Source organism: Natator depressus, chromosome 2, assembly GCF_965152275.1.
Source record: "Natator depressus isolate rNatDep1 chromosome 2, rNatDep2.hap1, whole genome shotgun sequence".
In the NCBI taxonomy this organism is placed as follows: Eukaryota; Metazoa; Chordata; order Testudines; family Cheloniidae; genus Natator; species Natator depressus.
This window is the reverse complement of record NC_134235.1, coordinates 102185097-102209817: the sequence shown is the minus strand read 5'-3', so window position 1 is coordinate 102209817 and position 24721 is coordinate 102185097. Positions and strand designations below refer to the sequence as shown.

The following is a 24721-nucleotide window of genomic DNA, read 5'->3' as shown; positions in this document are numbered from 1 at the left end:
TGTACAGCATGTTGGTGCGCTTCAGAAATAACATCCCTATAGAGGGCATTATACCCCACCATGTAGACAAACTCAAATCATTTTGTTAAAAAAGACGTAACTTTATGGCAACTCTCTTCCAGTTTGGAAATGTAACAATTGCTGACCTCTGGTTTTGTTGTTTGACTTGTACGTTCCCTGTTTTTATGTTTCTCCTGTTCCTGCTGCTGCTGGGCTATAAAACTGTTGGCTTCTTTTCAGTTGTTTTGCCAGTATGGACATACAATTTGCGCTCTTGATCTGTTTTCTTCCTTCTCTTACCCTAAAAACTGAGGGCTTGATCCAGCTCCAAATTGCTGCAGCCTTTCCAGGCAGAGGGAGCCCTACAGGGCTATGGTGCTGGCTCTGCAGCAGGGTTATTTATTTAATAGAAAGATAGGCCTGCTCTGCAAACCTATTCCCATTCCCACTCAGTGGTTTCTGTGGAGTGTGCAGTGAAGCTGCCCAGGTAAAGTGAGATCATGAAGAACGTTTGCTCATCTGCAACTCTCAATACTCTGACCCATCCATTTTTCTCCTCTACAGTCTGAGGCTGCATTGTCTGCAAGATTTATCACAGGCTGGGAAAACGAGTGACTTTAGATCTGGCCTCATTTAGCAGAGATTTAAAAACTGGACGTATTGGGAGGGGAACAGCCAGCTCTTTGCCTCTAGATACCTGTTGGTTGGGCGCAGAGGGCTTCCTCTTCAGATTGCCCTTTGTGGGGCTAAGGGGGTAAGTCTTCAAGCCAGATTGTCCTCTTTCCCCCTCCCTCCTTCTCTAGCAGGCTGCCTCAGTACATGTCGGTGGATGCATATCCAATTCAGTTTCAGCCACAATCTTTTTTTGATTTAATGACTGGCATTCAGTCACCTAGTGAAAGAATTGGGTTCTTCACCAGCCTGTAAGGTAACTTGCAGAGCATACGCAGTGTTATGCCATATCATTTCCCAAGAACCAGTTTTTCCATATATTCACCAAAGAGAACAATTTTGCCTGTTGTTTTGGGCCTTCTCTCTTTTTTTTGCAGCACGAAGCTCACTGTGCTTTATGCAAACTTTTGTTATTAGAACTGCACAGTGCAACTAAACGTCTCTCCTGGCTTTCACACATGCGATTAACTTCTAAGTGATGGGAAGGTTAAACCAGTGATATTTTCATATAAGAAAGATGTACAAGTTGAAAAAGTATTAATGCTGAGGATCTTATGATTCACTGTCGGAAGTAATGTACTGTCTTGAAACTAATGTTTGTGCTATTTACCATTCTGGGCATACATACATAGTTCAGGAGAGGAAGAATGATCTTGTGGGTGAAGCACAGGAGCTGGGAATCCGATGACCTGCGTTCCTAAACCTGACTCTCCCATGGTTTTCCCATCTGATCCTGAGTTTTCTCTGTACCTAATTTTCTCCATATCTCACGCAGATGGTGGGAAGCTAAATTTCAGTTTGATGCTTTTGAGATCCCTGGATGGAAGGCGCTAGGTTATGGATTGCAGTATCCGAATAATAAGATCAATATCACTATGTTTTTGTATTTAAATCTTTCTACCTATTCCTTCTTCCAGCCTCTTTCCTAATACCTCTATAACATAATTCAGATTAAAAAGTGAGCCTGTCCTCGCTCTGTCTTCACTTTCGCGGAGGCCTTTTATTTCGTTCTAATAATCCTGGTGCACATTTGACCAGTGAGTCTTGAGTTATCCAGGAGTAGCATGTTTTTTTTTTTTTTTTCTATTCCGCCAAATAATCCCTGCTAAATAACTAGTTCACGAGGAAGCCAATCTTTTTCTTAGCTTCCAAAGCAATAACAAGGTCTCTCTCCTAATCCAGAGGACAGCTTTTGTGAGCTCAAGCAAGTTATGCTAAGTCCTCTGGCTTGAAGTACATTTTAGTGTTTAGTTAACCGTGTATCCACAAAGCCATTTAATGTGAATAGTGTACAGTTCTGGCACTTCCATTTATGTGGGAATCTTTTGCAACTTTAAAAGTTCACTCCCCTTGGACTGGCTTGATTGTCTCCTTGGAGAGTCTCCGCCCGGGCCGGGTATTAGGGAGACTTATTTTCTCCACTTTAAAAAAACAAAAAAACCCCACCACCACCACCAGGAAATGATTTCCCCCTCACCCCCGCTCCCCCAGAGCTTCTAGGAAAGATTTGTTTTCTCATGCATACATTTTGTTATCCTTTATTTACAGGCATTAACCAAGAGGAGATTACAGCCCAAAACAATCAAACACTTGCTAAAAATAGGCTTCAGAAAACATTTTTTTTGGTTTTTGTTTTAAATCCTCAGTAATAGGATAATTCTCTCTCAAATGGAAGAACATGATCAAACTGTGCGGTGACACCTAGTGTTAGGATGAGGCAGACCCTAGATAGTGCCAGCAAGCCCTCCTTTTCTTTTGTCTCTTTCTTAATTCCATTTTGATCATATTGTGACTTTTTATTTGTGGATATCCTGACACCATTGTAGTGGTAACAGTAGCCCTCCACAGCTGAGTTTAAATTGGTGTCTGCAGCAGCAGTGTACTGTATAGATGTCTCCTTCAGTACAGAATGGCTCAAGGTTGGATTTATTTGTTTATTTTTAATCTCTCTCCTTGTACAAACCTGCTTAGCAGTGAGAGTCCTGTTGTATACCACAGTGCAACTATGCTGGAAGGCCAAGATGTTGAAAAGTGACTGTTGATTTTGGGTACGTCAATTCTGAGGCATCCGAGTTGAGACTGTTTAAAGGGGCCTGATGGTCAGGCAATATCCAAGCAACCACCCTCTGAAAATCATGTTCCTGTTAAAATGGCTCAAGCTGGGTACCCAAAGGTAGAGGCAGCTAAAATTACCAGTCACTTTTTGAAAATCTTGGCAGAGTAGGAGAACCATCCTAGATACAGCTAGGGCCAATGTAATGCAGAGATTTGTTTCCTCCCCCACCCCCCCACCCCAAATCTTGATTATGCCCCAAGAACCTTTGCCCTGGTGTGTGGGTAACTGCCAGGCACCCCTAAATATTCTAACTTTGCTTACAACCAGTGGGGAGTTTGTCATGGGGATGGTCTATTCTGTTGGTGTGATGCCTTAAGTCTGTTTTGCCTAACCCTAAAGCCACCCTTGCTGTGTAATTATTTGTATTCCTGTAGTGCTTAGGCGCCAAGGAGCATGGGGGCTCCATTATTGCTTCAGTTTATTTCTTCCTGTCATTTAATTTTGGACCTTGTCTTCCCTCAAACTGATGCTATCTTAACTTCTTTTTACAACTTGTCCCTTACTTTAACACTGTGTTCCCTTGAAGGGCCTTATTAAGAGCACTGGCAATAGTCTTGGGTAGTATGTGGTTTTCATATGGAATTCAGGCTTACAGAGGAAGGTTTGGATCAAATTAAATGGTTCAGCATATGGAACACTTGAAGTGGTGATTTGGTCTCTGTTAATGCGAGTGGCCAAACCTGTAGCTAAACAGTTAAACCAGTTGGAAGTGTTGTAGAAAAGGGTTTTCTCCAGAACGTGAGGCAGCCCTATCCTGTTTTATTTCTTTATTTGCTCCTACATGATTCTTTCCTGAAAGTTTCTTCCATCTTCACATTTAACTCAGGCACAGGAATAAAAATAAGCAATTTAAGCTTTCTCTCACTGAAAAGTTTATAAATATTTGTACATTGCTTTGAAGAGGGTTACATGTTACACTGTCTCTATTCTCTCCTCCCCTTTATTATTTTATTTTAAATTGCTGTTATTTCTCACAGTGAGGCCATCAGTGATTTCCTTCCCCTTTATCCCTCCCTAAAATCTTGGGAAAAATCCTATAGACAGCATGGAAACTAAAACTTTTTGCATGTTTTTTTAATCAGCAAGATAAGTACTAATTAAGCTTAAAATAAAACAAACTAAAAGACCATCTACTGTATTGACTCAGATTAGTCTGTTTTGTCTTTTCGTCCTCTCTTCTCAATTTATTTTTCTTATGTAGCTGCAGATAGTAAAGATGAAGAAATCAAAGCACCTCCAAAGAGATCCTATCTGGGTATGTACTGTACAAACCCACGCTGCATGAGGTTGCCATCTGAAACATAATTCATGCTTTGCTACTTTTTGTTTTGTGTCTTTGGTTTTTTCCTTTTTTGTCATTTTAGAAATGATTGCATGATGGCCATTTCTACAGAGAATGTTTATGCTATCTTTTCTTCAGATACTAACATCTATCTGTTTTGCAGTTTTAACTTTCATAGAGGAAAAGATGCTTTCAGTTCCGTTCCAGAAACCATTTTTTTTTCTGGAGGTAATTGAATTGCCATTTCATCCCATCATTCTTCTCAATTGTATTTTGATCTTTTTCCTGCCCCATTAGAGAAACAAAACAGTATTTATATAATAGAAATTATTAACCAGCATGACCTACGTGGGGATCTTCTCCTCACCTCACCAAAATAGGAACTTTTCTTCTTTCTGTTTCCCACACAGTCCCCCAGAAAGGCGAGACTGTGTGAAGCAACCCATAAAAAAAAATATGGGAGCAGCTTTCAGCCAGGAGAAATGTTAGCTGCTCACACAGCAACACAGCATATAAGGATTTCCCTATAGCCTCTCAAGTTCAGCAAAATGAAAATGGCTTACAACAACGTTTATTTATGAAGCTTTCCTGTCACATCCCTCATTTTCAGCAGGGCATCCTCTGTATTGCTATTGGGAGCGGGGAGGGATTTATAGCCCCATACACACTTTGAAGGCCCCCCGTCACCATCTGGATTCATGTTTTTGGAGTCCATTCTAAGATTTTGAATGTTCTTTAGCTAGACAGAGAGATTGAGAAATATGATGTGCACCCTGCCTTTGTGTCATTTCCAGCTCTTAGAAGCCTGAAGATTCAGAGACCATGGCGGTGTCTTAGCCAGGTTACCTTAGTTTAAGGAGTTTAGATACCACTTTATACAAGGTCTCAGATATCTCTAAACACAGAAGTTGCACCAATTTAACATAAGTTGTTTGTTAAACCTATTTAGTTTGGTGTAATCTTCCCATGTAGACACTCTTATTTTGGAGCAAGAGGACCCTTTTTCAATTTTGGTTAAGTTGGTAAGAAATCAGTTTTAAAGGAAGTCAACATAGGGCCCTCTTGTTCCAGAATAAGAGTACCTAAATCGGGTTTTGAATCAGTATTACTGAATCTGTTTGTAAATGTAATCAAATTGGTGTTTGGCTTGTATGTAGACAAACTCTGACAGAGACAGAAACATTTCTATATGGTGGTGCAATGCAGAGCACTTTCCTTAGGCCGTTGGATCAGTCCTGTGTATCGGCTGATCTTTAATGGAGCATGTATTCAAGAAATGCAATTGTCCTCTTCTGGATTTTTCCGATTGGAAAAAAAAATATTTCATAACATTCCAAAAGTGCATGTTGGTTTAATGCCAGTAATTTGCAAAGCACCTTTTCCTATTGTATCTCTTTCAAAAAAACATTTTTCTGGGCTTTGTATCAAATAATATTTGTTTTGCTGTTTAGTTTGCAGTCATTCTCACTGGCTTATGTCAAAATAGACTCACCTATAGAATGTAAACTTGAATCTTACCCCATTTTTAACATGCTTACATTCTTGTTTTCTTTATTCACGAAAGCTTTATTATTTATGGTATCATAGCTAAAAAATGCAATCTGTTTACTTGTTGAAGGATGGCTTATTCGGAGTGCTTCAGGGAACCATAAGAAAATAGAGAAATGATTTAGTAGCTACATTTTGCTTATGTCTTTTAACGGATTACAAGTTTCTAAATACAGACACCTGGTTTTCAGTAAACAATGGGACCTGAATGTCTGTATGAAAATCTGCTGAAACTTAGAGTTGGGTCCCTTGATATCTGTGACAAGCAGTTTCTGAAATGAACTTCAACTTGCTTAGGAAAACAGGACAGATCAAAAGAAGTAGTCAGACTGCATTTTGATGAAACAGGAAAAACAGTTTTTCAGGAATGCCAAAAGTTTAATGATTGGGTTTTGGGTACCTATTCTTTGTATGTTTCTGTTTCTTTAAACTGGATATTTTAAATTAGTGTAAATCTGTTTAAAATAGTTCTGAGGTAGAGGGGTGTGTGTGTGATTACATGTATACAATATCCTACTAGATTCAGAAGGTTTGCATGGGAGAAACTCTGCTTTATTGGGCTATAGTGAGACTAGTCATATTTTGGTTTACACAGGATTTGTTTAATTGAATTACGACCTGCTTATGTCTTTATAGCAGTGCTTTGTTTGTCCAGAGCCATGGGAATCTCACTAAAAATGTATGTAAGGAGGTGTTTGTTTTTTTGGCTCAGAGGTTTGTGTATTCCTTTACGTCTCTTAATGAATTTAACAGACCATTTTTTCAAAAAAGTTATTACAACTGGGCTTCCTGCCTCTCACTTCAAGTTTCAGTTCCCTAAAAACTATTTAGTGTTTCTAGGCTTTGGGAGTCATTGCATCTCTTTTGCAAAAGCATGGTAAGCATACAGTATATTGTATTAATTTTAACTTAAGTTCAGTTAGCCCTGGAAGTCGTTTAATTGCAGGATGATTAGAGTGTTAAAGTGGAAAATATTGCTCACTCTGCTGTATCAATAGATCTGTGGGGGAATTGGTAGATAAATGCTGATACTGAAGCTGTCCTCTGTCACCACCCTTGAATCAGAAACTGAGCCTTTGCTATGCCCATTGGTGTCTCTCTTTAGGCATATTTATTGTCAGTATTCCAGCAAACCACTTAATGCTACTGTTCCTCCACACACACATTAACTGCAAAAGCTTTTATCAGACACTTGACTCGGAAAGCTGACTGCCTAGATTCTGTTATACTAAGGGGCAGATCCTCAGCTGGTGTCATAGCTCCATTGATGTCAACAGTTATGACAATTTACACCAGCTTTGGATCTGCCCTACGGTATGTAGCTTCCTGTTTTCATATAGAAACAAAATTATTCCCAGTTGTTCCAGGAAAAGGAAGATCTAAGTAGCAACAGTTCTGAAGAAACTTTATTTAAAACAAACAAAACAGTGGCTCTAGTTTTACACATTGCCTGTTGGTGTATGTGAAGATTAGCATGAGAGCTAAATTAAAGTACTACCTCGGTACTGCTTGCTCATTAAGAAAGCCAAGGCGTTTTCTTCAGCCAGTCAGTTTGTCACTTGCTGAAATGCTTTAGAATAAATGTGGATGTTTTTGTTCTCTCCTGTATTGAGATGCAAGTTCTTGCCTGCATTTTGAGCCCTTGAAATGAGATCTGGATATTTTGGGGGAGACAGGACATACAAGACACTGGATCAAGGTGGTTAGATCTTTGAAGATATTTTTATAGCTCTGTGGTATTCTCAGTAGTGCAGTGTGTAACTTCCAATGCATATGATTAGCTGGATTTTATAATTTTCAAGTAAATATTTAAACAAATTTGAAGGACGCTGCTGAAAGAAATCACAAGGGTTTCCTTTCTTGTTTACAAAGTTTTATTTTAAATCTTGAAATGAAGTTGTCTTGGTATCTGTCATGCTACTAAGCAGTGTGAGAGTACTTGCTTGAAGTCTGCTTTCTTCTGGTCCAGAGGACAGTAGAGTCCAAATGATATAGTAGGTGTCCAAAAACAATGTAGATTAATTGTACATCAGTACAATAATATGGAAAACTGTAGTTTTAAAAAAGTTGTATATGCGAAACCAGAATATGTCTGTGTAAACAAATTCATTTTAGGAGGTTCTTGTGTAAAAACAAATGGGAAAAGCCAGTGATGGATTGATTAGTTAGTTGGCCCGTGGATACTAAGTGTGAACTGCTGCTACACTACATGCAGCGGTGAGTATAATATGACAGCTGAGGTAACTCACTCTCTCACTCTCCAACCGTTGTCCTGTTAATTTCTTTCCTCCAGTTAGAAGACCAATAGCCTAGTTGCTTCTCTGTGGAATTTGGAGTGTGTTGGGTCTATCTCTGGGTTATGAGCTTGTGTTGACAAATATATAGGAAAGCACCATGAACATATGTGGGTGCTATATAAATAATATAATGGATAAGCAGATATATACACAGTCTGCTCCTCTGTTTGGTCCTTTACCATACTGATTAGAGTTGAAGACAGGGCAGAGTCAAACTTTCCATCAGCCAATCATGTGGCTTCTTCTTTGATTTTGTTTTGTTTGTCTGTCTGGGGAGTTTAGGGAAAAGGAGACAATTACAGATCTCTGTGCACCACTGCTATGTGTGTGCTTGTTTATCTAAAAAATTGTGGCTGTTGCTGGGTTTGGCTGCGACCACTTAGCACTGACCCTAGGAACTGTATATGGGCAAGAGGGGCTTTATTATCCCTTCTGCCAACTCTGCACTTCTCCAAAATTACGATGTCTTCCTTTAGACTGATTTTTTTTTTTAAATTTGTATGCATTACCATAGCATGAATGTGTATCATTAGGGTTTTTTATTAGGGTTATTTTCCTAATATAAAGTTAGAAGTCCAAGGGATCCAGATCTGCTTTGGTTGAAGTGGTAGCATTCAGTGGTGCAGGATCTCCTAACGTATGCAATTAACTATTGTCTGATAACTGGCATATCCTCCAGCTTGTCCTGTTGTATTAAAGTTGTAGTTCTGTGTAAGAGCCTCTCCTGCATTTATTACTGTCTTATTCTTTTTGTGATCTCCCTGAAAAGGAAATGGAAGATGAAGAATGGACTGACAGCATTTTGAGCTTGTAGAAGTATATCCTTATTAAAATGAGGCGCTCTTTGGTCACCTGTGCATAGCCCTGTTGCCACATATGAAGCAGTGGGAACCACTGATAGATCATCTGCTTTCCAGAAAGTAGCTGTAACTGGGTCATCTAATGTGATTTCCCCCCGCTTGCTGTTCAGGTTACTCTAAATAGATTTGATTAATATCACTACAAATAGGACTGAATTAAACTAAATATTTTAAGAAAAAAGGTGGAATTTGCTTAAGAATCTTGAAAGCTAAACAGAGAATTTTTACAGCTACACATCCAGAGAGAAAGTGACTAGTTTTGTTGTAAAAGAAATAACATCATAAAGCTAATGATATTAAAATCCTTGACCACCCCCACCTCACCAGTATTTGTAAACAAAATACATTTTGGGTCCATTTATCTGTTTTTTAGATTCCATTTCTGTTAAGAAATGGAATTCTTTTAAAAACTTCAAAGAACTTTTTAATATAGATCCTTCTTTAGTTCTGTAGATCTAATTCTGCTTTAACAGGAAGTCTTTTTGTGTGTGTCTGTTCATGTGAGCTCTCTTTTAGAAATCTAGAGGAATTATTCAGTATAATGATGGCATGTCTTTATACAAGCATATCTTGGACTATAGAAGTTATGAGAAGAAAACTATTAATTTCACTGTATGTGTTTAATTCTTATATTTAGGGTATATACTTAGGTGTTTTCTCTTTCAGATTTCTTTTAGATAAGGACAGTAGAGAAAATCTTGGTCATGATAATGGAGGGTTGGACTAGATGACCTCCTGAGGTCCCTTCCAACCCTAATATTCTATGATTGTGATCCTTGAAGCCTGGCTTGGTAGTTCAGATTGCAATAGTTGGATCAGCCCCTACTTACTCGCACAAGAGAGAATATCTTTCAGTCTGCAGCCATTTTTTTTTTTTTTTTTTTGAATGTAGAGGGCGGTGGGAAGACCTCTGGTTTAAGCAATAGAAGGGTGAGGCCTCCCATATCTAGGTTTTTGACCCTGATCCAGAGCCCATTGACGCTGAGAGAAAGGTTCCTGTTGGCTTCAATGGGTTTTGGATCAAGACTGGGAAGCTCATCTCCCTTCTAAATGGGCCACAGGAAGGTGGGAGCTGTGGCTGCCAGGCCATTCCTTTTGTGAGGGGAGGGGAGTGTTGTCAGCCGCCAACGTTCAAAACTCATGAACTAGATCCCCCAAAATAATGGATTTGGCCCCAAAATCAAGTAATTAAATAAATCTCATTGTATCTCTTGGTCTGTCTGGGTTGTTTTGTTTTTGAACGCCTCCTGTTCACCCGCAGTGTCTGTGACAAGTAGTGTTGCTGAGACACCCAAGTTCTCAGAGTAAGGTGATTTTGACTTCCCTGCAGGAGCTGTTGCTGGCTGGTTGATGGTGCTGAGCGTCTCCCCAAACACAAAGGCTCTAATTAACTATGTGTGCCCCAATCCCATATCTGCCTTTCCAGCCCAACATCTGCTTATCCTGTTCCTCTCCCTGCCTCTGCTTCTTCTGCAACTCCTGGAGGGGGCGGGGGCAGTGGGATCCTCTGTTCTCCCTTCCCGGGGTTGGGGGAAGTGGAGAGGAGCAGAGAGCTGACTGACCCATTTTTCACAGTGGGGAGGGGAATGAGGAGGAGGGTGTGGAGCTGCTGGGCTATTTCTGCTCCTTCCTGTGAGAACTATGTCTGCTCCTCCCTCTTCCCCAGCCTCTGCTCCTGAAGGGAGGGGAGAGAGCTCTGTCGGCTTCCTGTAGCAGCTCTGATTGGCTGCTCTTCCCAGGAGATGCGTAATTGGGGAAGGCAGCCAATCAGAAGGGGTTCCCACAGGTGTGGCTGAAATTTGAGAGAGGGCTGAGTTTCTTCTGTCATTGTGATACTGGCACAAGCCCTGGCCAAAGTCACGTGACTTGCAAAGAAATCACAAGAGCTGGCAATGCTGGGAGTGGGAATATATTTGTTGTGGGCTTTGTGGAGTTGGGTTTGATAAGAAGGTTTTCCTCACCCATGCAACTAACCCAGACACCAGTTTGGCCCGAAGGATAAGCAGCTCAGCATCCTTCTGGAGTCTGCAATGCCTATGGAGTCACCTTCATTTGATGAAGAGCTCCCCCCCACCCACTGCTGTTCTGTCAGGCAGTCCTGGAAGAGCACTGTCAAGGCTGATTCCTACTCTGGCACTTGGAGTGGAGAAGGTGGCGGCCTGCAAGGATTCTAAAAATTAATACTGGTCAGCTTTACATATATGCCACTACCTATGAGAAATGGGGTTTGGAGCCCTGCTTTTTTTTCCCCATCCCAAAAAGCAGCTTGTTTAGTTCCAGTGTGTACTTGGAGTTAAATAAAATAAAAATTGGTGGGCACTTTAAAGGGAACTCTCCTGAAACGGTGTTTCCTGAGATTTTTAGTGTAGGGTGGATGTGACTAGGCATAGAGGTTTTTCTTCCCCTTAGTGGTTACCCCAAGAGCCCTGCTGCATATCTCTCCAGTGATGTCCCTAAGAGACTGCTGAGCCAATGAACAGCCTGAACTTTTGGGGCTTAATTCCCTACTAGAGGCTAATTATGTATGATTGAGTTCATTTAAGCTTAATAACCCCCTTTCTAAAAAGTTGGAAGAGACCATTATCATCATCTTGTCTGGCTTCTTGCATAGTGTCGAGGCTGTAGGGTTTAACCTATTAATTCCTGCAATGAGCTCAATAACTTGTAGATCAACTAGAGTATAATCATCCTCTTTCAGAAACACATCCATTCTTTTTTTTAAAAGGGCCAAGTGATGGAGAGTCTGCTGCTTCCCCAGTAATCTGTTCCAATGGTAAATTATCTTCAGTGTTAGTTTATTATTTTTTTAAATCAGAATGTTGTGTTGGTACTGTGTTAAACCAGATGCCTCACAGAACTCTGTGTATTCTGTCAACACAACTACCTATCACTAAAACAAGTAATGGTATCTTTGATATAGAGTCCAACCCCTATTCCCTGCTGTTCTTTTTGTCCTTCCTAATGACGATGTAGCCAGTGACTAACATTCACTAACAAGGCTCCAGGATTCAGTAAATGCCATCTTTGTAGTAATTTTTCTGAGACATAAGTATTTCCAATTCCTCATGTTCATTACCCAGCATTGATATGTAGGCAATCAAATAATGTATTCGCTTCACCTCCCTAGAAGAAGGAGAGATAAACAAAGGGGTTGTGCAGTGACCGAAAGCCAAGGCAGGGAACGCTGGGGAAACAGATGCTCTTTTGTATGTCTTGTACAATTTTAAAAATATACTTGGAGTTTACTGTTTGGAAAACTGCAAGGAAGAAATGCAGCTGCAGACCTTCCATGTAGTGGCATTTTGTGCTAAATCAGAAGTGCTGCAACGAAACCCTACTTGAGGAGGGAGATTTGTGTTGAACCTCCAGTGCCCATCATTGTGCATCAACTCTGCTACTACTGTGGAATGCCCTCAACGTAAAAATAGAAGTTTGACTCTTATTTTTAATTGAGTTTAAAAAGTTGGTATTTATTTATAGGTAGCATCCTGATGTTTTAGGCTGTGCACAAATACAGGGGACGAGCTAATACAGGGAAAAGCTTACAGTTTGAAAAGAGAAAAACATGCAAAGGTTGGGGTCATCAGATACAGGAAATTCTTATTTTAGACTGAGGAACAACTGTGTCTGATGGTGGGAGAAAGGAGAGATAGCAGAAGTGGCATTACATGACATAGCAGCCTGTTACCAGATTGGGAATGGATAGTAATACCAAATGGACACAAGAGAGAAATCCCCAAACTCTGTGTGTAGTCCTATCCTGAATGGATCTTGCCTACCTATGAACATACCTGAGGGTCTTCCTCTTACATTTATTTTGGCAACGCTTGCAGTGGTTTTCATACCAATAAGGTCTCATTGAATTGAAACTGAACAAAAGGCAGGGAAGGCGTTATTGAAGGGACTGGTTGGTGGTAGTAATAATATTTTGGGCATGGTGATCTTTATGATTTTGGGGGTGAAAACTTTGAATGAATAAAACCTTTGCTAATGCAGAATGTGTCCATTTTTAACCAAGCAAGGAAAGTTTTATTGCTTATAGCTACATTTGACCACGTGAGGGTGCTCATGGGTTTCCAAAGTCAGTTTGTAGAGTTCCTTAAATGGAACGGGGGAAACAATTTAAATGTTAAAGACATGATCTTGTTGTCAGGGGTAGGATTCTAAATATAGATTCAGTGGGTAAAAGTCTCTCTCTCTCTCTCTCTCTCTCTCTGGATCTGAAAAATGTAGTTCAGTGGGCAGAGGAAAGAGTTGGGTAGGAGCAAAATGAATTATTCAGATTTGTAACCTTAGAGGAAAAAATGGAAAAGAGGAGAAAGGGTGTGTGTGTGTGTGTGTGTGTATTCTTCTCACACACACACACACACACACACACACACACACACACACACACACACACACACACACACACACACACACACACACACACACACACACCATGAACATACATTATTCTATTTTCTCTAGGATGTATGTGCAGCAAAACACTATTACATCTCCGTTTCAGCTGGAGGAGCGAGAGAGTGTTCCAATCACACGCTCTTTGAATGCACCTATGCTCCTTAAAAGCTCTGTTCATGGTTTTAAATTTGGCTTCTTGTTAAAATACCTTTAATGTTCAACCAACAGGAGTGCAGCCTGCAGGTTTAAAGGAATACAAAGGTTTGGTTGTCTAACCTCTAATTCCCTGCCTTGCTGCCTCTCCCATCCAAAACCCAGTGCACTTAATGCAAAATAGTGAAGAGTGTAACAGACTGGAGGGAGCAGAAAAACCATGGTCTCTTATACGGGGGGATGAGTGGTCAGTTCATTGCAGAAAATGTACGCTCTTGCAGCGTTCAAAGTTGTAACAAACCTACAACATTCAGGAAAGCCATTCAAAGCTAAGGTCCTTGTTCCCTTGTGTGTGAATTTTATGATGGTTTCTTTCATTACATGATTGCATAGCACTAGCTGATGCAGCATACACTTCAGCAAGTGTGTGTGTATGTATATACATACATATAAAATATTTGACCTGCTAGGATTGATAGCAAACTCAATCATAAAAATGTGTGCAGACAGATTTTATTTTATTTTATTTTTTAGAGTGCTGTATAAACATTAACTAATCCTTACAGCTGTGCCATTGACTTATCTGGAAGGCTGTCATGTGAATCAGTGGCAGGATGCTGCTGTTGGGACCGTTGTCCCTGCTTTATAGATCGAGGAATAGTGGGCCTGATTTTAATCTCACTCCTGATTTTTCACTTCCATTGACGTCAAGCTATATGTCAGATCAGAATTGGGCCCACAGAGGCAATGGCCCAACTTTTCAAGAGGTATCCACTAGTCTTCAGTGCCCAACTTGAGATAACTGAGGGCCTGATTGTCAGAGGTGGTAAGCACCTGCAGCTTTTGTTACTTGGAGCTGCTATGTAGCACCTTTCAAAATGAGACCATAGGGGTGTCGGGTGACCAGACAGCAAATGTGAAAAATCGGAACAGGGGATGGGGGGTAATAGGAGCCTATATAAGAAAAAGACCCAAAAATCAGGACTGTCCCTGTAAGATCGGAACATCTGGTCACCCTATAGGGGTGTCAAGTGGAGCACCTTTAGAAAGTTTGAGCTGAAATGACTTTCCCAAGTCCACACATGGAGCGGATGTCACAGGCATTCCTGACTGAAGAGTATACTCAGTGCACTTTATTTTGCAACCGTTTATATGTTATGTACATTTATATATGGCTATTTGTTTATTCCATATTTGATATGCTACTTGAAGCTGGTAACTTTATTATTTAAAATGCACAAGGACTATAAAAAGGACTAGAGTGGGTTGATTTAAATCAAAATTATTTAAATCAGTTTTAATCATGTTTTGCATTTGTGCTTTTAAAATTATTTTCCTAAAGAAAATAACTTCTCTTTGGTTGGTAACCATTTAGACATGTCATTTGCAATTAAATGTATGTAGTCTTTACAGCAAATTCGGTAATTTTTTTTTTTTTTGCTAACCAGGAGGTTACATTATATATTTACACATTTATTTAAGCAATGGCATAGCTTACATATATTTAGATTCTTAATTTTTACCTTATGCTAAAAATGATGAATGATGCATTTCTTATTTACTAGATTGTTTGGGTTTTTTTTTTTTAAACTTGTGATTTATGTCATGCTTTTTGGATGCAAGTTAAAATTAAATTTAAAATGCACAAAAACTGCATTTTAATTTTTGTTTTTATGAAATAAAACTACCTTCCATGTGTTTGAAACATAAGGGAAAAATTACAAAGTTTATCAAAACATGTTTTGCATTTGAAACTAACTGATTTATTAAACAAAGGAAGTATTATCTGTAATTAGTGAATTGAACTGATTAATTTCTGGTCACTGTGCCCTACAGAATTTTAGATCTAGAAGATCTCATCCTCGCACGTAGTTCTTATTCATAGATTGGAAGAGGAAAACAAGCTGTTCCGCTTTTCAGCTCTCAACTGGCTTTTTAACTTTTGAATGAACTAGTTATTGAACTGAACTAGCTGAATAAACTGAAATGAAAAAAAATATTCTTCTCTTTGCACCTGCAGAAAGGGCTACTGCTGTCAAAAGCTGACTTAGCACTTCAACAAACTAGTTCCAGGTGCTTAGTGGTTTGACTTTCTTTACAGATTAGCAGCAAACACCTAGTGCTTACTTTTAATTAAAATGATTGTAATAGATTAAGCCTTAACATAAGTGGTCAATTTCAAATTTAATTTTAAATAGGTTTTTTTTTAAAAAAAATAAACCTGTTTGTAATCTTCCCCCCCACAAATTGATTATTTTTTTTAATCCACCTTGTACAGGCCTACTTTAGTGAAGTCTGCATATAAACAATCTTTTGTTAGCAAAAATGCATTAAACACCAATATAGGGACTCTTATTCCCAATGAAACTTCATTGAATCACCATTTTCTTTGTTCCCATCAAGGGGAAATAAGATGATAAAACTTTATTCCTTTTTAGACCTAAAATAAGGTCCTTATCCTGCAGTGTGATGAGCACCCTTGATTTAAATGGAACTGAGGATACTTAAGACCATGCAGAATTTGGCGCCTTATCTTCTGTAATTATTTATTTTATTCATCTGACTCTTGAAAGTTTAACTGACTTAGGTTTTTCTTACTAGCTGTTCTTTTGAAATACTAGTTAGTTTCTTGAATATCTGTTTATCTTTTAATGGACTAATACATTTTTCTTTATGAAGCTTAGAGCCCAAGTCATATCTTAAAAAAGCCAGCCAGGCACTGTGCATGCTAAATCATTACTTTTGAGGATCAGCAGTCTTAAAATACGCCCAAGGAACTACTGATAAATGCTGACAGAATAAATCTGATCTTATGAATTATTCCTGAGTGCTCTTCCTACATCTCTGGGGGGAGGAGTGCTATTAGGAAAAATGGCATTGTATTTGACTGTGAATGAGAGATGAGGTACAGGTGAGTCGCATCATACGTGCATTTAACTTACATGAATTCAACTATGCGCGCTCGGCAAAAAAAAAAAAAAAAGAGAAATAACAAGATACCTGTAAATAGTGCAGGCGATTCCGCCCACCATTCCACTTAATAAGCATATGCCCCGGAGTGAGTGTGAGATGGGAGACATGAATCTGCTTTTCCCTCAGTCGGTCTCAGTTCCCTTGTACCTCTCATAGTGTGAGCATCTTGCCACACTGAGTGTGATTCTAGTGTTTAAAGATACGTATTTTTCATACAACATGGCCCCTAAACGCAAGCCAACTACTTCATCTGGTGCTCAACCAAAGAAAGAGCAATCTGTTCCAACACTGGAGGAAAAACTGGCTGTGTTGGACGTACTGAGAGACGGTATGTCGGTCTCCAATGTGGCGTAAACGTGGCCGCAACAAATCTAGCATTGTGCCTTCAAGATTTGAGAGAGAGAAATTCGTCAAGCCATGGCATCAAGTGCTCCAATAACTGCTAAGGTGACGATCCAGGTGTGTGATAAGACTTTAGTGAAGAGTGAAAAGGCATTAAACTTATGGCTGGAAGACATGAACCGTAAACGTGTGCCTATCGATGGCAACATGTTGCGAAAAAAGGCTCTTAACCTCTACGCGCTGCTCAAACCTCCCACCGAAGAGGGACAGCCTTCTGTTGAGAAGGAATTCAAAGCCAGCAAAGATTGGCTTAACAGTTTTAGGAACCGCTTCAACCTCAGAAATGTGCAGACTACTGGTGAAGCTGCATCTGCCAATGAAGAGGCAGCAAAAGCCTAACCCCGAACAATTAAAGAAAATCATAGAAGAAAAAGGCTAGCTTCCAGAACAAGTTTTTAATGCTGACGAGACTGGGCTCTTCTGGAAAAAAATGCCTAACTGCACTTACACTTCAAAATCAGAAAGACAAGCCCCTGGCTTCAAAGCAGCTAAAGACCGTGTGACTGCGTTGTTTTGTGGCAATGTGGCTGGGCATTTAATAAAGCCGGGCTTGCTCTACAGGGCTGCAAATCCCCGTGCCCTAAAAGGCAAGAACAAAAATCTCCTGCCTGTGTTCTGGCAATCAAATAAAAAGGCTTGGGTGACGGCAGCATTATGTCTGGACTGGTTCTACAAGTCCTCGAAGAGAAAGGACTTGACTTTAAAGTGTTGCTGATCGTAGACAATGCTCCTGGCCACCCTGTGGCACTCCGGTTTGCGTATAACGATGTTGAAGTCGTCTTTCTCCCCCCGCCCCCCCATACCACCTCGCAACCAAGGTGTGATTTGCTGTTTCAAGGCCATGTACACGAGGCTTACGTTCTCACGGATACGTAGCGCTATGGATGCTGATCCCAATCTTAATGTGATGGAGTGTTGGAAGTCCTTCAACATTGCCAGTTGCATCACTTATGTTAAACAGGCAATGGATGCAATCAAGCCTGAAACAGTCAATGCATGTTGGTGAAACCTATGGAAAGAATGTGTGAATGATTTTAAGGGTTTCCCGACCATTGACAAAGAAGCGAAACGCATTGTTCAGGTGGCCAGGCAAGTAAGTGGTGATGGCTTCGTCGACATCCTTGAGGAAGAAACTGAAGAATTAATTGAGAGCCATAGAGAAACATTGACTAACGAAGAGTTAGAGGAACTGATAAAATAGTCTGCAGAAGACGAAGAAGATGATGAACAGGAAGAGCCAGCAAGTTGGAATCTTCATAAATTTGCTGAAGTGTTCCAAGCAGCGAAACACTTGAATGATTTAATTTCTGAATACGATCCCTCTACGGAACGAAGCCTCAAAATCACACGTAGTATTACGGACCATTTGAGACCGTATCAAGAAATGTTTGAGCAGCTCAAGAGACAACAGCGACAGTTGCCAATCAAGGAAAAACAACCAGCAGCAGATGAGCCTATGCAACCAACTTCTCGAGCTGAATCAGAGCGAACCACTTCGTCTACGACTTGCTCTCCGTCTCCTGGATCGACATCAAGCCCTGATGACCCCCTGTAATTAAAAATACAGTACTATAAAATTATATTTTGCATGTGTACTTTTTATTATATATTGTACATTATATGTTTGTACATTACTGTACAGGGTTGTATACACAAAACCATGTACAGTATACTGTACTTTATGGGTGATTAAAAGGATTTTCAAGGGTAATTTTGACTATACGTGATTTTCACCTTATGCGCTGACTTTAGAACCTAACTGCCAAGTAAGATGTGACTCCACTGTATTTGGTTATAAATGCTATGTTAGCACAGATTGTATATATAAAAGAAAATTAACAACCACTCATGTTCCATCATATTTTTAGGCAGGACTGCTTCTTTTGAAGTTTTCTTGAAGCACTGGAATATCTTCTCCTCCTTCCTTTCCATTCTCTATTTCACCTAACTGATTATCTGAAATGTGATAGTCATTTCAAGGAAGAACATATTACCCTTTATTATTTATTTTTTAAATAGTTATGTTTTTGAATTCAGTATTTTAGGAAAAGAATGTAGGGTTGAGGGGTTGGGGAGAATGGGCATTACATTTCTAAAGGTTCAGAAAAATTAAACAATTCCTATTTTTTTAGTACATTGAAAGGAAGTTAAAATTTCTATCTACAATGCATAATGATGTTGTTGATGATACCATGTAATCAGGGAAAAACACTTCTACTTTTCTTTTCTGAGCCAATAAACATCAGATTTTGAATTTTAGTGTCCTATAAGGGGTTTAATCTCTAAATAAATACCCAGATGATTTAAAGTAAGGACATGGTTTCTTTCTTCTTTTGTGAGTGGTTTTGTATCCTGTGGGAAGACTGCAGGGATACAATGAATGGGCAGACTTATAGCTTCATAGTAATTAGATGACATTTGACTTGTAAATCAGCAGTTAATGAATGGATGTAGAAAATGAGTAGTAGGATTATGTAGTCTGCTGTCATTTTCACATCTAAAAAGTAGATGTAATAAATATAAAGGGAAGGGTAAACACCTTTAAAATCCCCCAGAGGAAAAACCCTTTCACCTATAAAGGGTTAAGAAGCTAGGATAACCTCGCTGGCATCTGACCAAAATGACCAATGAGGAGACAAGATACTTTCAAAGCTGGAGGGGGGGAAACAAAGGCTCTCTCTGTCTGTGTGATGCTTTTGCTGGGAACAGGAAAGGAATGGAGTCTTAGAACTTAGTAAGTAATCTAGCTAGATATGCGTTAGATTCTGTTTTGTTTAAATGGCTGATAAAATAAGCTGTGCTGAATGGAATGTATATTCCTGTTTTTGTGTCTTTTTGTAACTTAAGGTTTTGCCTAGAGGGATTCTCTATGTTTTGAATCTGATTACGCTGTAAGGTATTTACCATCCTGATTTTACAGAGGTGATTCTTTTTCCTTTTTTTTCTTCAATTAAAATTCTTCTTTTAAGAACCTGTTTGCTTTTTCATTGTTCTTAAGATCCAAGGGTTTGGGTCTGTGTTCACCTATGCAAATTGGTGAGGATTTTTATCAAGCCTTCCCCAGGAAAGGGGGTGTAAGGTTTGGGGAGGATTTTGAGGGGAAAGACGTTTCCAAGCGGGCTCTTTCCCTGTTATATATTTGTTAGACGCTTGGTGGTGGCAGTAATAAAGTCCAAGGGCAAAAGATAAAATAGTTTGTACCTTGGGGAAGTTTTAACCTAAGCTGGTAAAAATAAGCTTAGGGGGTTTTCATGCAGGTCCCCACATCTGCATCCTAGAGTTCAAAGTGGGGAAGGAACCTTGACAGTAGTATATGCTTAACTTGCATTTATTAAGTTGAGGATTAGGTATTTTTCAGGTATTAATTAATAAAGCGGACTTCTAAAATGTAGGAATAGTATCAAAGTCTTCACACTGATCATGTTTTGTGGTACGTTTAAACAGCAAAGAACCTTCTTTTCAGTAATATTTATGCATATTTTATTACTGTTTCTGTATTTTATTCATATAGTGATTCAGTTTTAGTCTCTGAATGACATATTTGGAAAATACTATATCCAGGGTTGTATTTAAGAGCCCCGTTATGATTTAAGTTCACCTCTCAAGCTTTTGAGGATGGTTTTTTTTTTAAAAATGTTGTTAAATGATACCTACCTCAGTTTAATTGCATGTCTATATTTTTTTCTATGGATAATCTGTGGGATGAGTGTGACTCATTTTTTTCTCTCTGCTTAGAAGGCAGCATTGACTCTGCCTGCCAAAGAAGACTTATTTTTACCTCTAGCTTAATTACTGTAGAACCAGTGCCATATAGCTTGGGACAATATAAAGCTGTATGTTTGGTATTTTCAGTGGCAAAGGCACTCTACCCCCTGCAGTGTTCAAAATAAAATGTTTTACTGTTGCTGGACCTGCAACTCCCCGTTAAAAATTCAATGAAATTAATCCTCCTGCTTGTAGGGGCAGTTCTACAGTGGGTTTCTTTAGTCTTATATCTCCAAAGGATGATGATTTTACAGTTAAAAATGTCACTGTTTATTTTCAATAAAAATGTAGTAGCTGTAAATAGTGTAGAGTTGCCAACTTTCTAATAGCAGAAAACCGAACACCCTTGCCCCGCTCCATCCCTCCTCCCACCCTCTCTCACTCGCTCATTTTCAACGGGCTGGGGCAGGGGGTTGGGGCGCGGGAGGGGGTGAGGGGTGCAGGCTCTGGATGGCACTTACCTCAGGTGGTTCCCAGGAGTAGTCAGCATGTCTCTCCGGCTCCTAGGTGGAGGGGCCAGAGGGCTCTGCGTGCTGCCCCCTCAGTTCCCATTGGCCAATGGGAGCTGCGGAGCCAATGCTTGGGGCAGGGGCAGCACGCGGAGCCCCCATGACCGCCCCATGCTGAGGAGCCGGAGTAGGGTTGCCAACCCTCCCGGTTTGGCTGGGAGTCTTCAGGAATTGGGCTCCATCTCGTGGAGGCTACTGAAGCTAATCCAGGAGATTTTAGGCTGCTGAAAGTCCGGTGGTGCACTGGGGCTAAGGAAGGCTCCCTACCTGGCTCCAAGCCACTCCTGGAAGTTGCTGGCATGTCTGGCAGCGGCTCCTAGGAGGAGGCACAGCCAGGGGATCTCTGTGCACTACCCCTGCCCTGAGCACTGATTCCGCAGCTCCCATTGGCCGGGAATGGGGAACCGCGGCCAATAGGGGCTGCGGGGCTGGTACTTGCAGACAGGGGCAGAGCCGCCTGTGAGCCTAGGAGCGGGACATGCCAGTCGCTTCTGGGAGCCGCCTGAGGTAAGCAGTGCACAGCCAGAGCCTGCACCCCAGAGCCCCTCCTGCACCCCAACCACCTGCCTCAGTCCTCTTCTGCACCCCAATCCTTCCCAGAGCTGGCACTCCGAACCTCCCCAGGCTCAGCCCGGAGCCTTCTCCCACACTCCAAACCCCTTGGCCCCAGCCCAGAGCTTGCACCCCGTCCTGCACCCCCAACCCCAGCCTGGTGAAAGTGAGGGGAGGGAGCGTGACAGAGAGAGGGGGGCTGGAGTAAGCGAGGGGCAGGGCCTCAGAAAAGTGGTGGGAAGGGGCATGGCCTTGGGGAAGGGGCGGGGAAAAGGTGTTTGGGTTTGTGCGATTAGACAGTTGGAAACCCTAAGCTGGAAGGACATGCTGGCTGCTTCCTGGGAGAACCGCTGTGCTGCCAACTGAACTTTTAACACACTGGTCAGCTCCAGGATCCCTTTTCTTCTGCGTGTTCTGGTGGAAAACCAGACAACGTGGCAACCCTGGAATAGTGGCTCTGTCCTATTGTTCTCAATGGGACTGAAGCCAAAAGTGCTGTGTTATGATGCCTTCTTTCAGAATGGCCCTCACCTTCTGCTATTACCAATGAGAGTGAAGTCAAGCTGCTGTCAGGGGCCACCATCTCATGAGGTCATCTTGGCTTTACTCTATTTGAGAACAACAGGATATGGCAGCAGTTTGGAAAGAGAAGAGATTTTCCTGAAATTCTCTGTAGTTGAACATAATTTGTCAGGCTCTGCTGAAGAACAAACTGTCAGTTCTGAAGAATAACAGCAAAAAATGATCATTAATCCTAATAGCATTTGTTCAAATTTAGACAGTACATGAGATTTCTGTGGATTTTAATTATATGGAAAGTTTTGAAGGGCCTGCATTATTCCATTAAGATTATTCAGGACAAAAAATGGTTTGATATAGTCTACATTTTTTTTTAAAGAACCTGAAAAATAATCTTTAACCAATTCATTCTGAACTGGCAGATAGGCTGTATTCCTCATAGGTATTTTACCAAATGGCTGACTCCCTGCTTGAAGTGGAAAAACAGCTCCAACGTGAACAATGGAAGCAGGAGAAGCACTTCCATAATGAACAAAGAGCTAACAGCTGTGTATGTCACTTGTGCTCTTTATGCAGTAGCTAAGAGAACCAATCCAGCTCCCATTGAAGTTGCTGGAAGGACTCCCCTTGACTTCAATAGGAGTTTATTGGGCCTATCATGCGGATTTAAGAGAGACAGCTGAAGTTAAATACCTAAACTTTGTTTTTGTGAACTTTTGCCCCCTTCCTTCTCCCATGCCTAGGAAGGTGCTATGATAAGTAGTATGTAATTAATAAGCGAGAGGGAAAATATGACCATAAGAGATGTTGTCTTCATAAACCTCGATGTTGTCCTGCTTGAATCTACGGGTATGTCTACACTACGAAATTAGGTCGAATTTATAGAAGTCGGTTGTCAAGGTCCCTCCCCCACTCTGAACTCTAGGGTACAGATGTGGGGACCTGCATGAAAAACCTCCTAAGCTTATCTTTACCAGCTTAGGTCAAAACTTCCCCAAGGTACAAAATATTCCACCCTTTTTGTCCTTGGATTGGCCGCTACCACCACCAAACAAATACTGGTTACTGGGGAAGAGCTGTTTGGACACGTCTTTCCCCCCAAAATACTTCCCAAAACCTTGCACCCCACTTCCTGGACAAGGTTTGGTAAAAAGCCTCACCAATTTCCCAAGGTGACTACAGACCCAGACCCTTGGATCTTAAGAACAATGAACAATCCTCCCAACACTTGCACCCCCCCCTTTCCAGGAAAATGTTGGATAAAAAGCCTCACCAATTTGCATAGGTGACCACAGACCCAAACCCTTGGATCTGAGAACAATGAAAAAGCATTCAGTTTTCTTACAAAAAGACTTTTAATAGAAATAGAAGTAAATAGAAATAAAAAAAAAATCCCCCCTGTAAAATCAGGATGGTAAATACCTTACAGGGTAATTAGATTCAAAACATAGAGAACCCCTCTAGGCAAAAAACCTTAAGTTACAAAAAAGATACACAGACAGAAATAGTTATTCTATTCAGCACAATTCTTTTCTCAGCCATTTAAAGAAATCATAATCTAACACGTACCTAGCTAGATTACTTACTAAAAGTTCTAAGGCTTCATTCCTGGTCTATCTCCAGCAAAGACAGAATGTAGACAGACACACATACCCTTTGTTTCTCTCCCTCCTACCAGCTTTTGAAAGTATCTTGTCTCCTCATTGGTCATTTTGGTCAGGTGCCAGCGAGGTTACCTTTAGCTTCTTAACCCTTTACAGGTGAGAGGAGATTTCCTCTGGCCAGGAGGGATTTTAAAGGGGTTTACCCTTCCCTTTATATTTATGACATCAGTTTTGTAGAAAGCGGTTTTATACAGTTGATTGTGTATGTCCCCACACAAGTGCTCTAAGTGCATGTAGTCGGCGGAGTGTGTCCACAGCACCGAGGCAACTGTCGACTTCCGGAGCGTTGCACCGTGGGTGGCTATCCCACAGTTCCCGCAGTCTCCGCCGCCCATTTGAATTCTGGGTAGAAATCCCAGTGCCTGATGGAGCTAAAACATTGTTGCGGATGGTTCTGGGTACATATCGTCAGGCCCCAGTTCCCTCCCTCCCTCCGTGAAAGGAAGGGCAGACAATCCTTTTGCGCCTTTTTTCTTGAGTTATCTGTGCAGACGCCATACCATGGCAAGCATGGAGCCCGCTCACCAAACCATCACCGTATGTCTCCTGGGTGCTGGCAGACATAGTACTGCATTGCTACACAGCAGCAGTTTATTGCCTTTTGGCAGCAGACAGTGCAGTATGACTGGTAGCAGTCGTCAACGTAGTCCTGGGTGCTCTTTTAACCGGGCGCCTGGGCAAACATGGGAGTGACTCAGCCAGGTCATTTCCCTTTTAAGTTTCGTCTCATGGCGATTCAGTCCTACCGGCAGTGCACTGTCTTTTAAGCTCCAGCCAGCAGAAGATGATGGCTAGTCGTCATACTGCACCATCTTCTGCCAAGCACCCAGGAGATGATGACGGTTAGCGGTCGTACTGCACAGTCTGCTGCCAGCAAGATGTATAAAGATAGATGAAGTGGCTCAAAACAAAAAATAGACCAGATTTGTTTTGTATTCCTTTTCTCCTCCTTCCCTCTGTGAAATCAACGGCCTGCCAAACCCAGTTTTGAGTTCTATCCTTGAG

At 40.9% G+C, this 24721-nt stretch overlaps 1 protein-coding gene across 2 annotated transcripts in view; it reads left to right on the top strand.

Moving 5' to 3' along the window:
* Positions 1-24721, top strand: part of SLC66A2 (solute carrier family 66 member 2) — a 100397-nt gene that overhangs the window by 15575 nt on the left and 60101 nt on the right. The window contains exon 4 of one of the 2 annotated variants that reach the window (XM_074944745.1): positions 3990-4043. The exons of the other annotated variant lie outside the window; for it this stretch is intronic. Coding sequence (XP_074800846.1) covers positions 3990-4043 — 54 coding nt within the window. The remainder of the gene's footprint in view (positions 1-3989; positions 4044-24721) is intronic. 2 annotated transcript variants of the gene reach the window in all.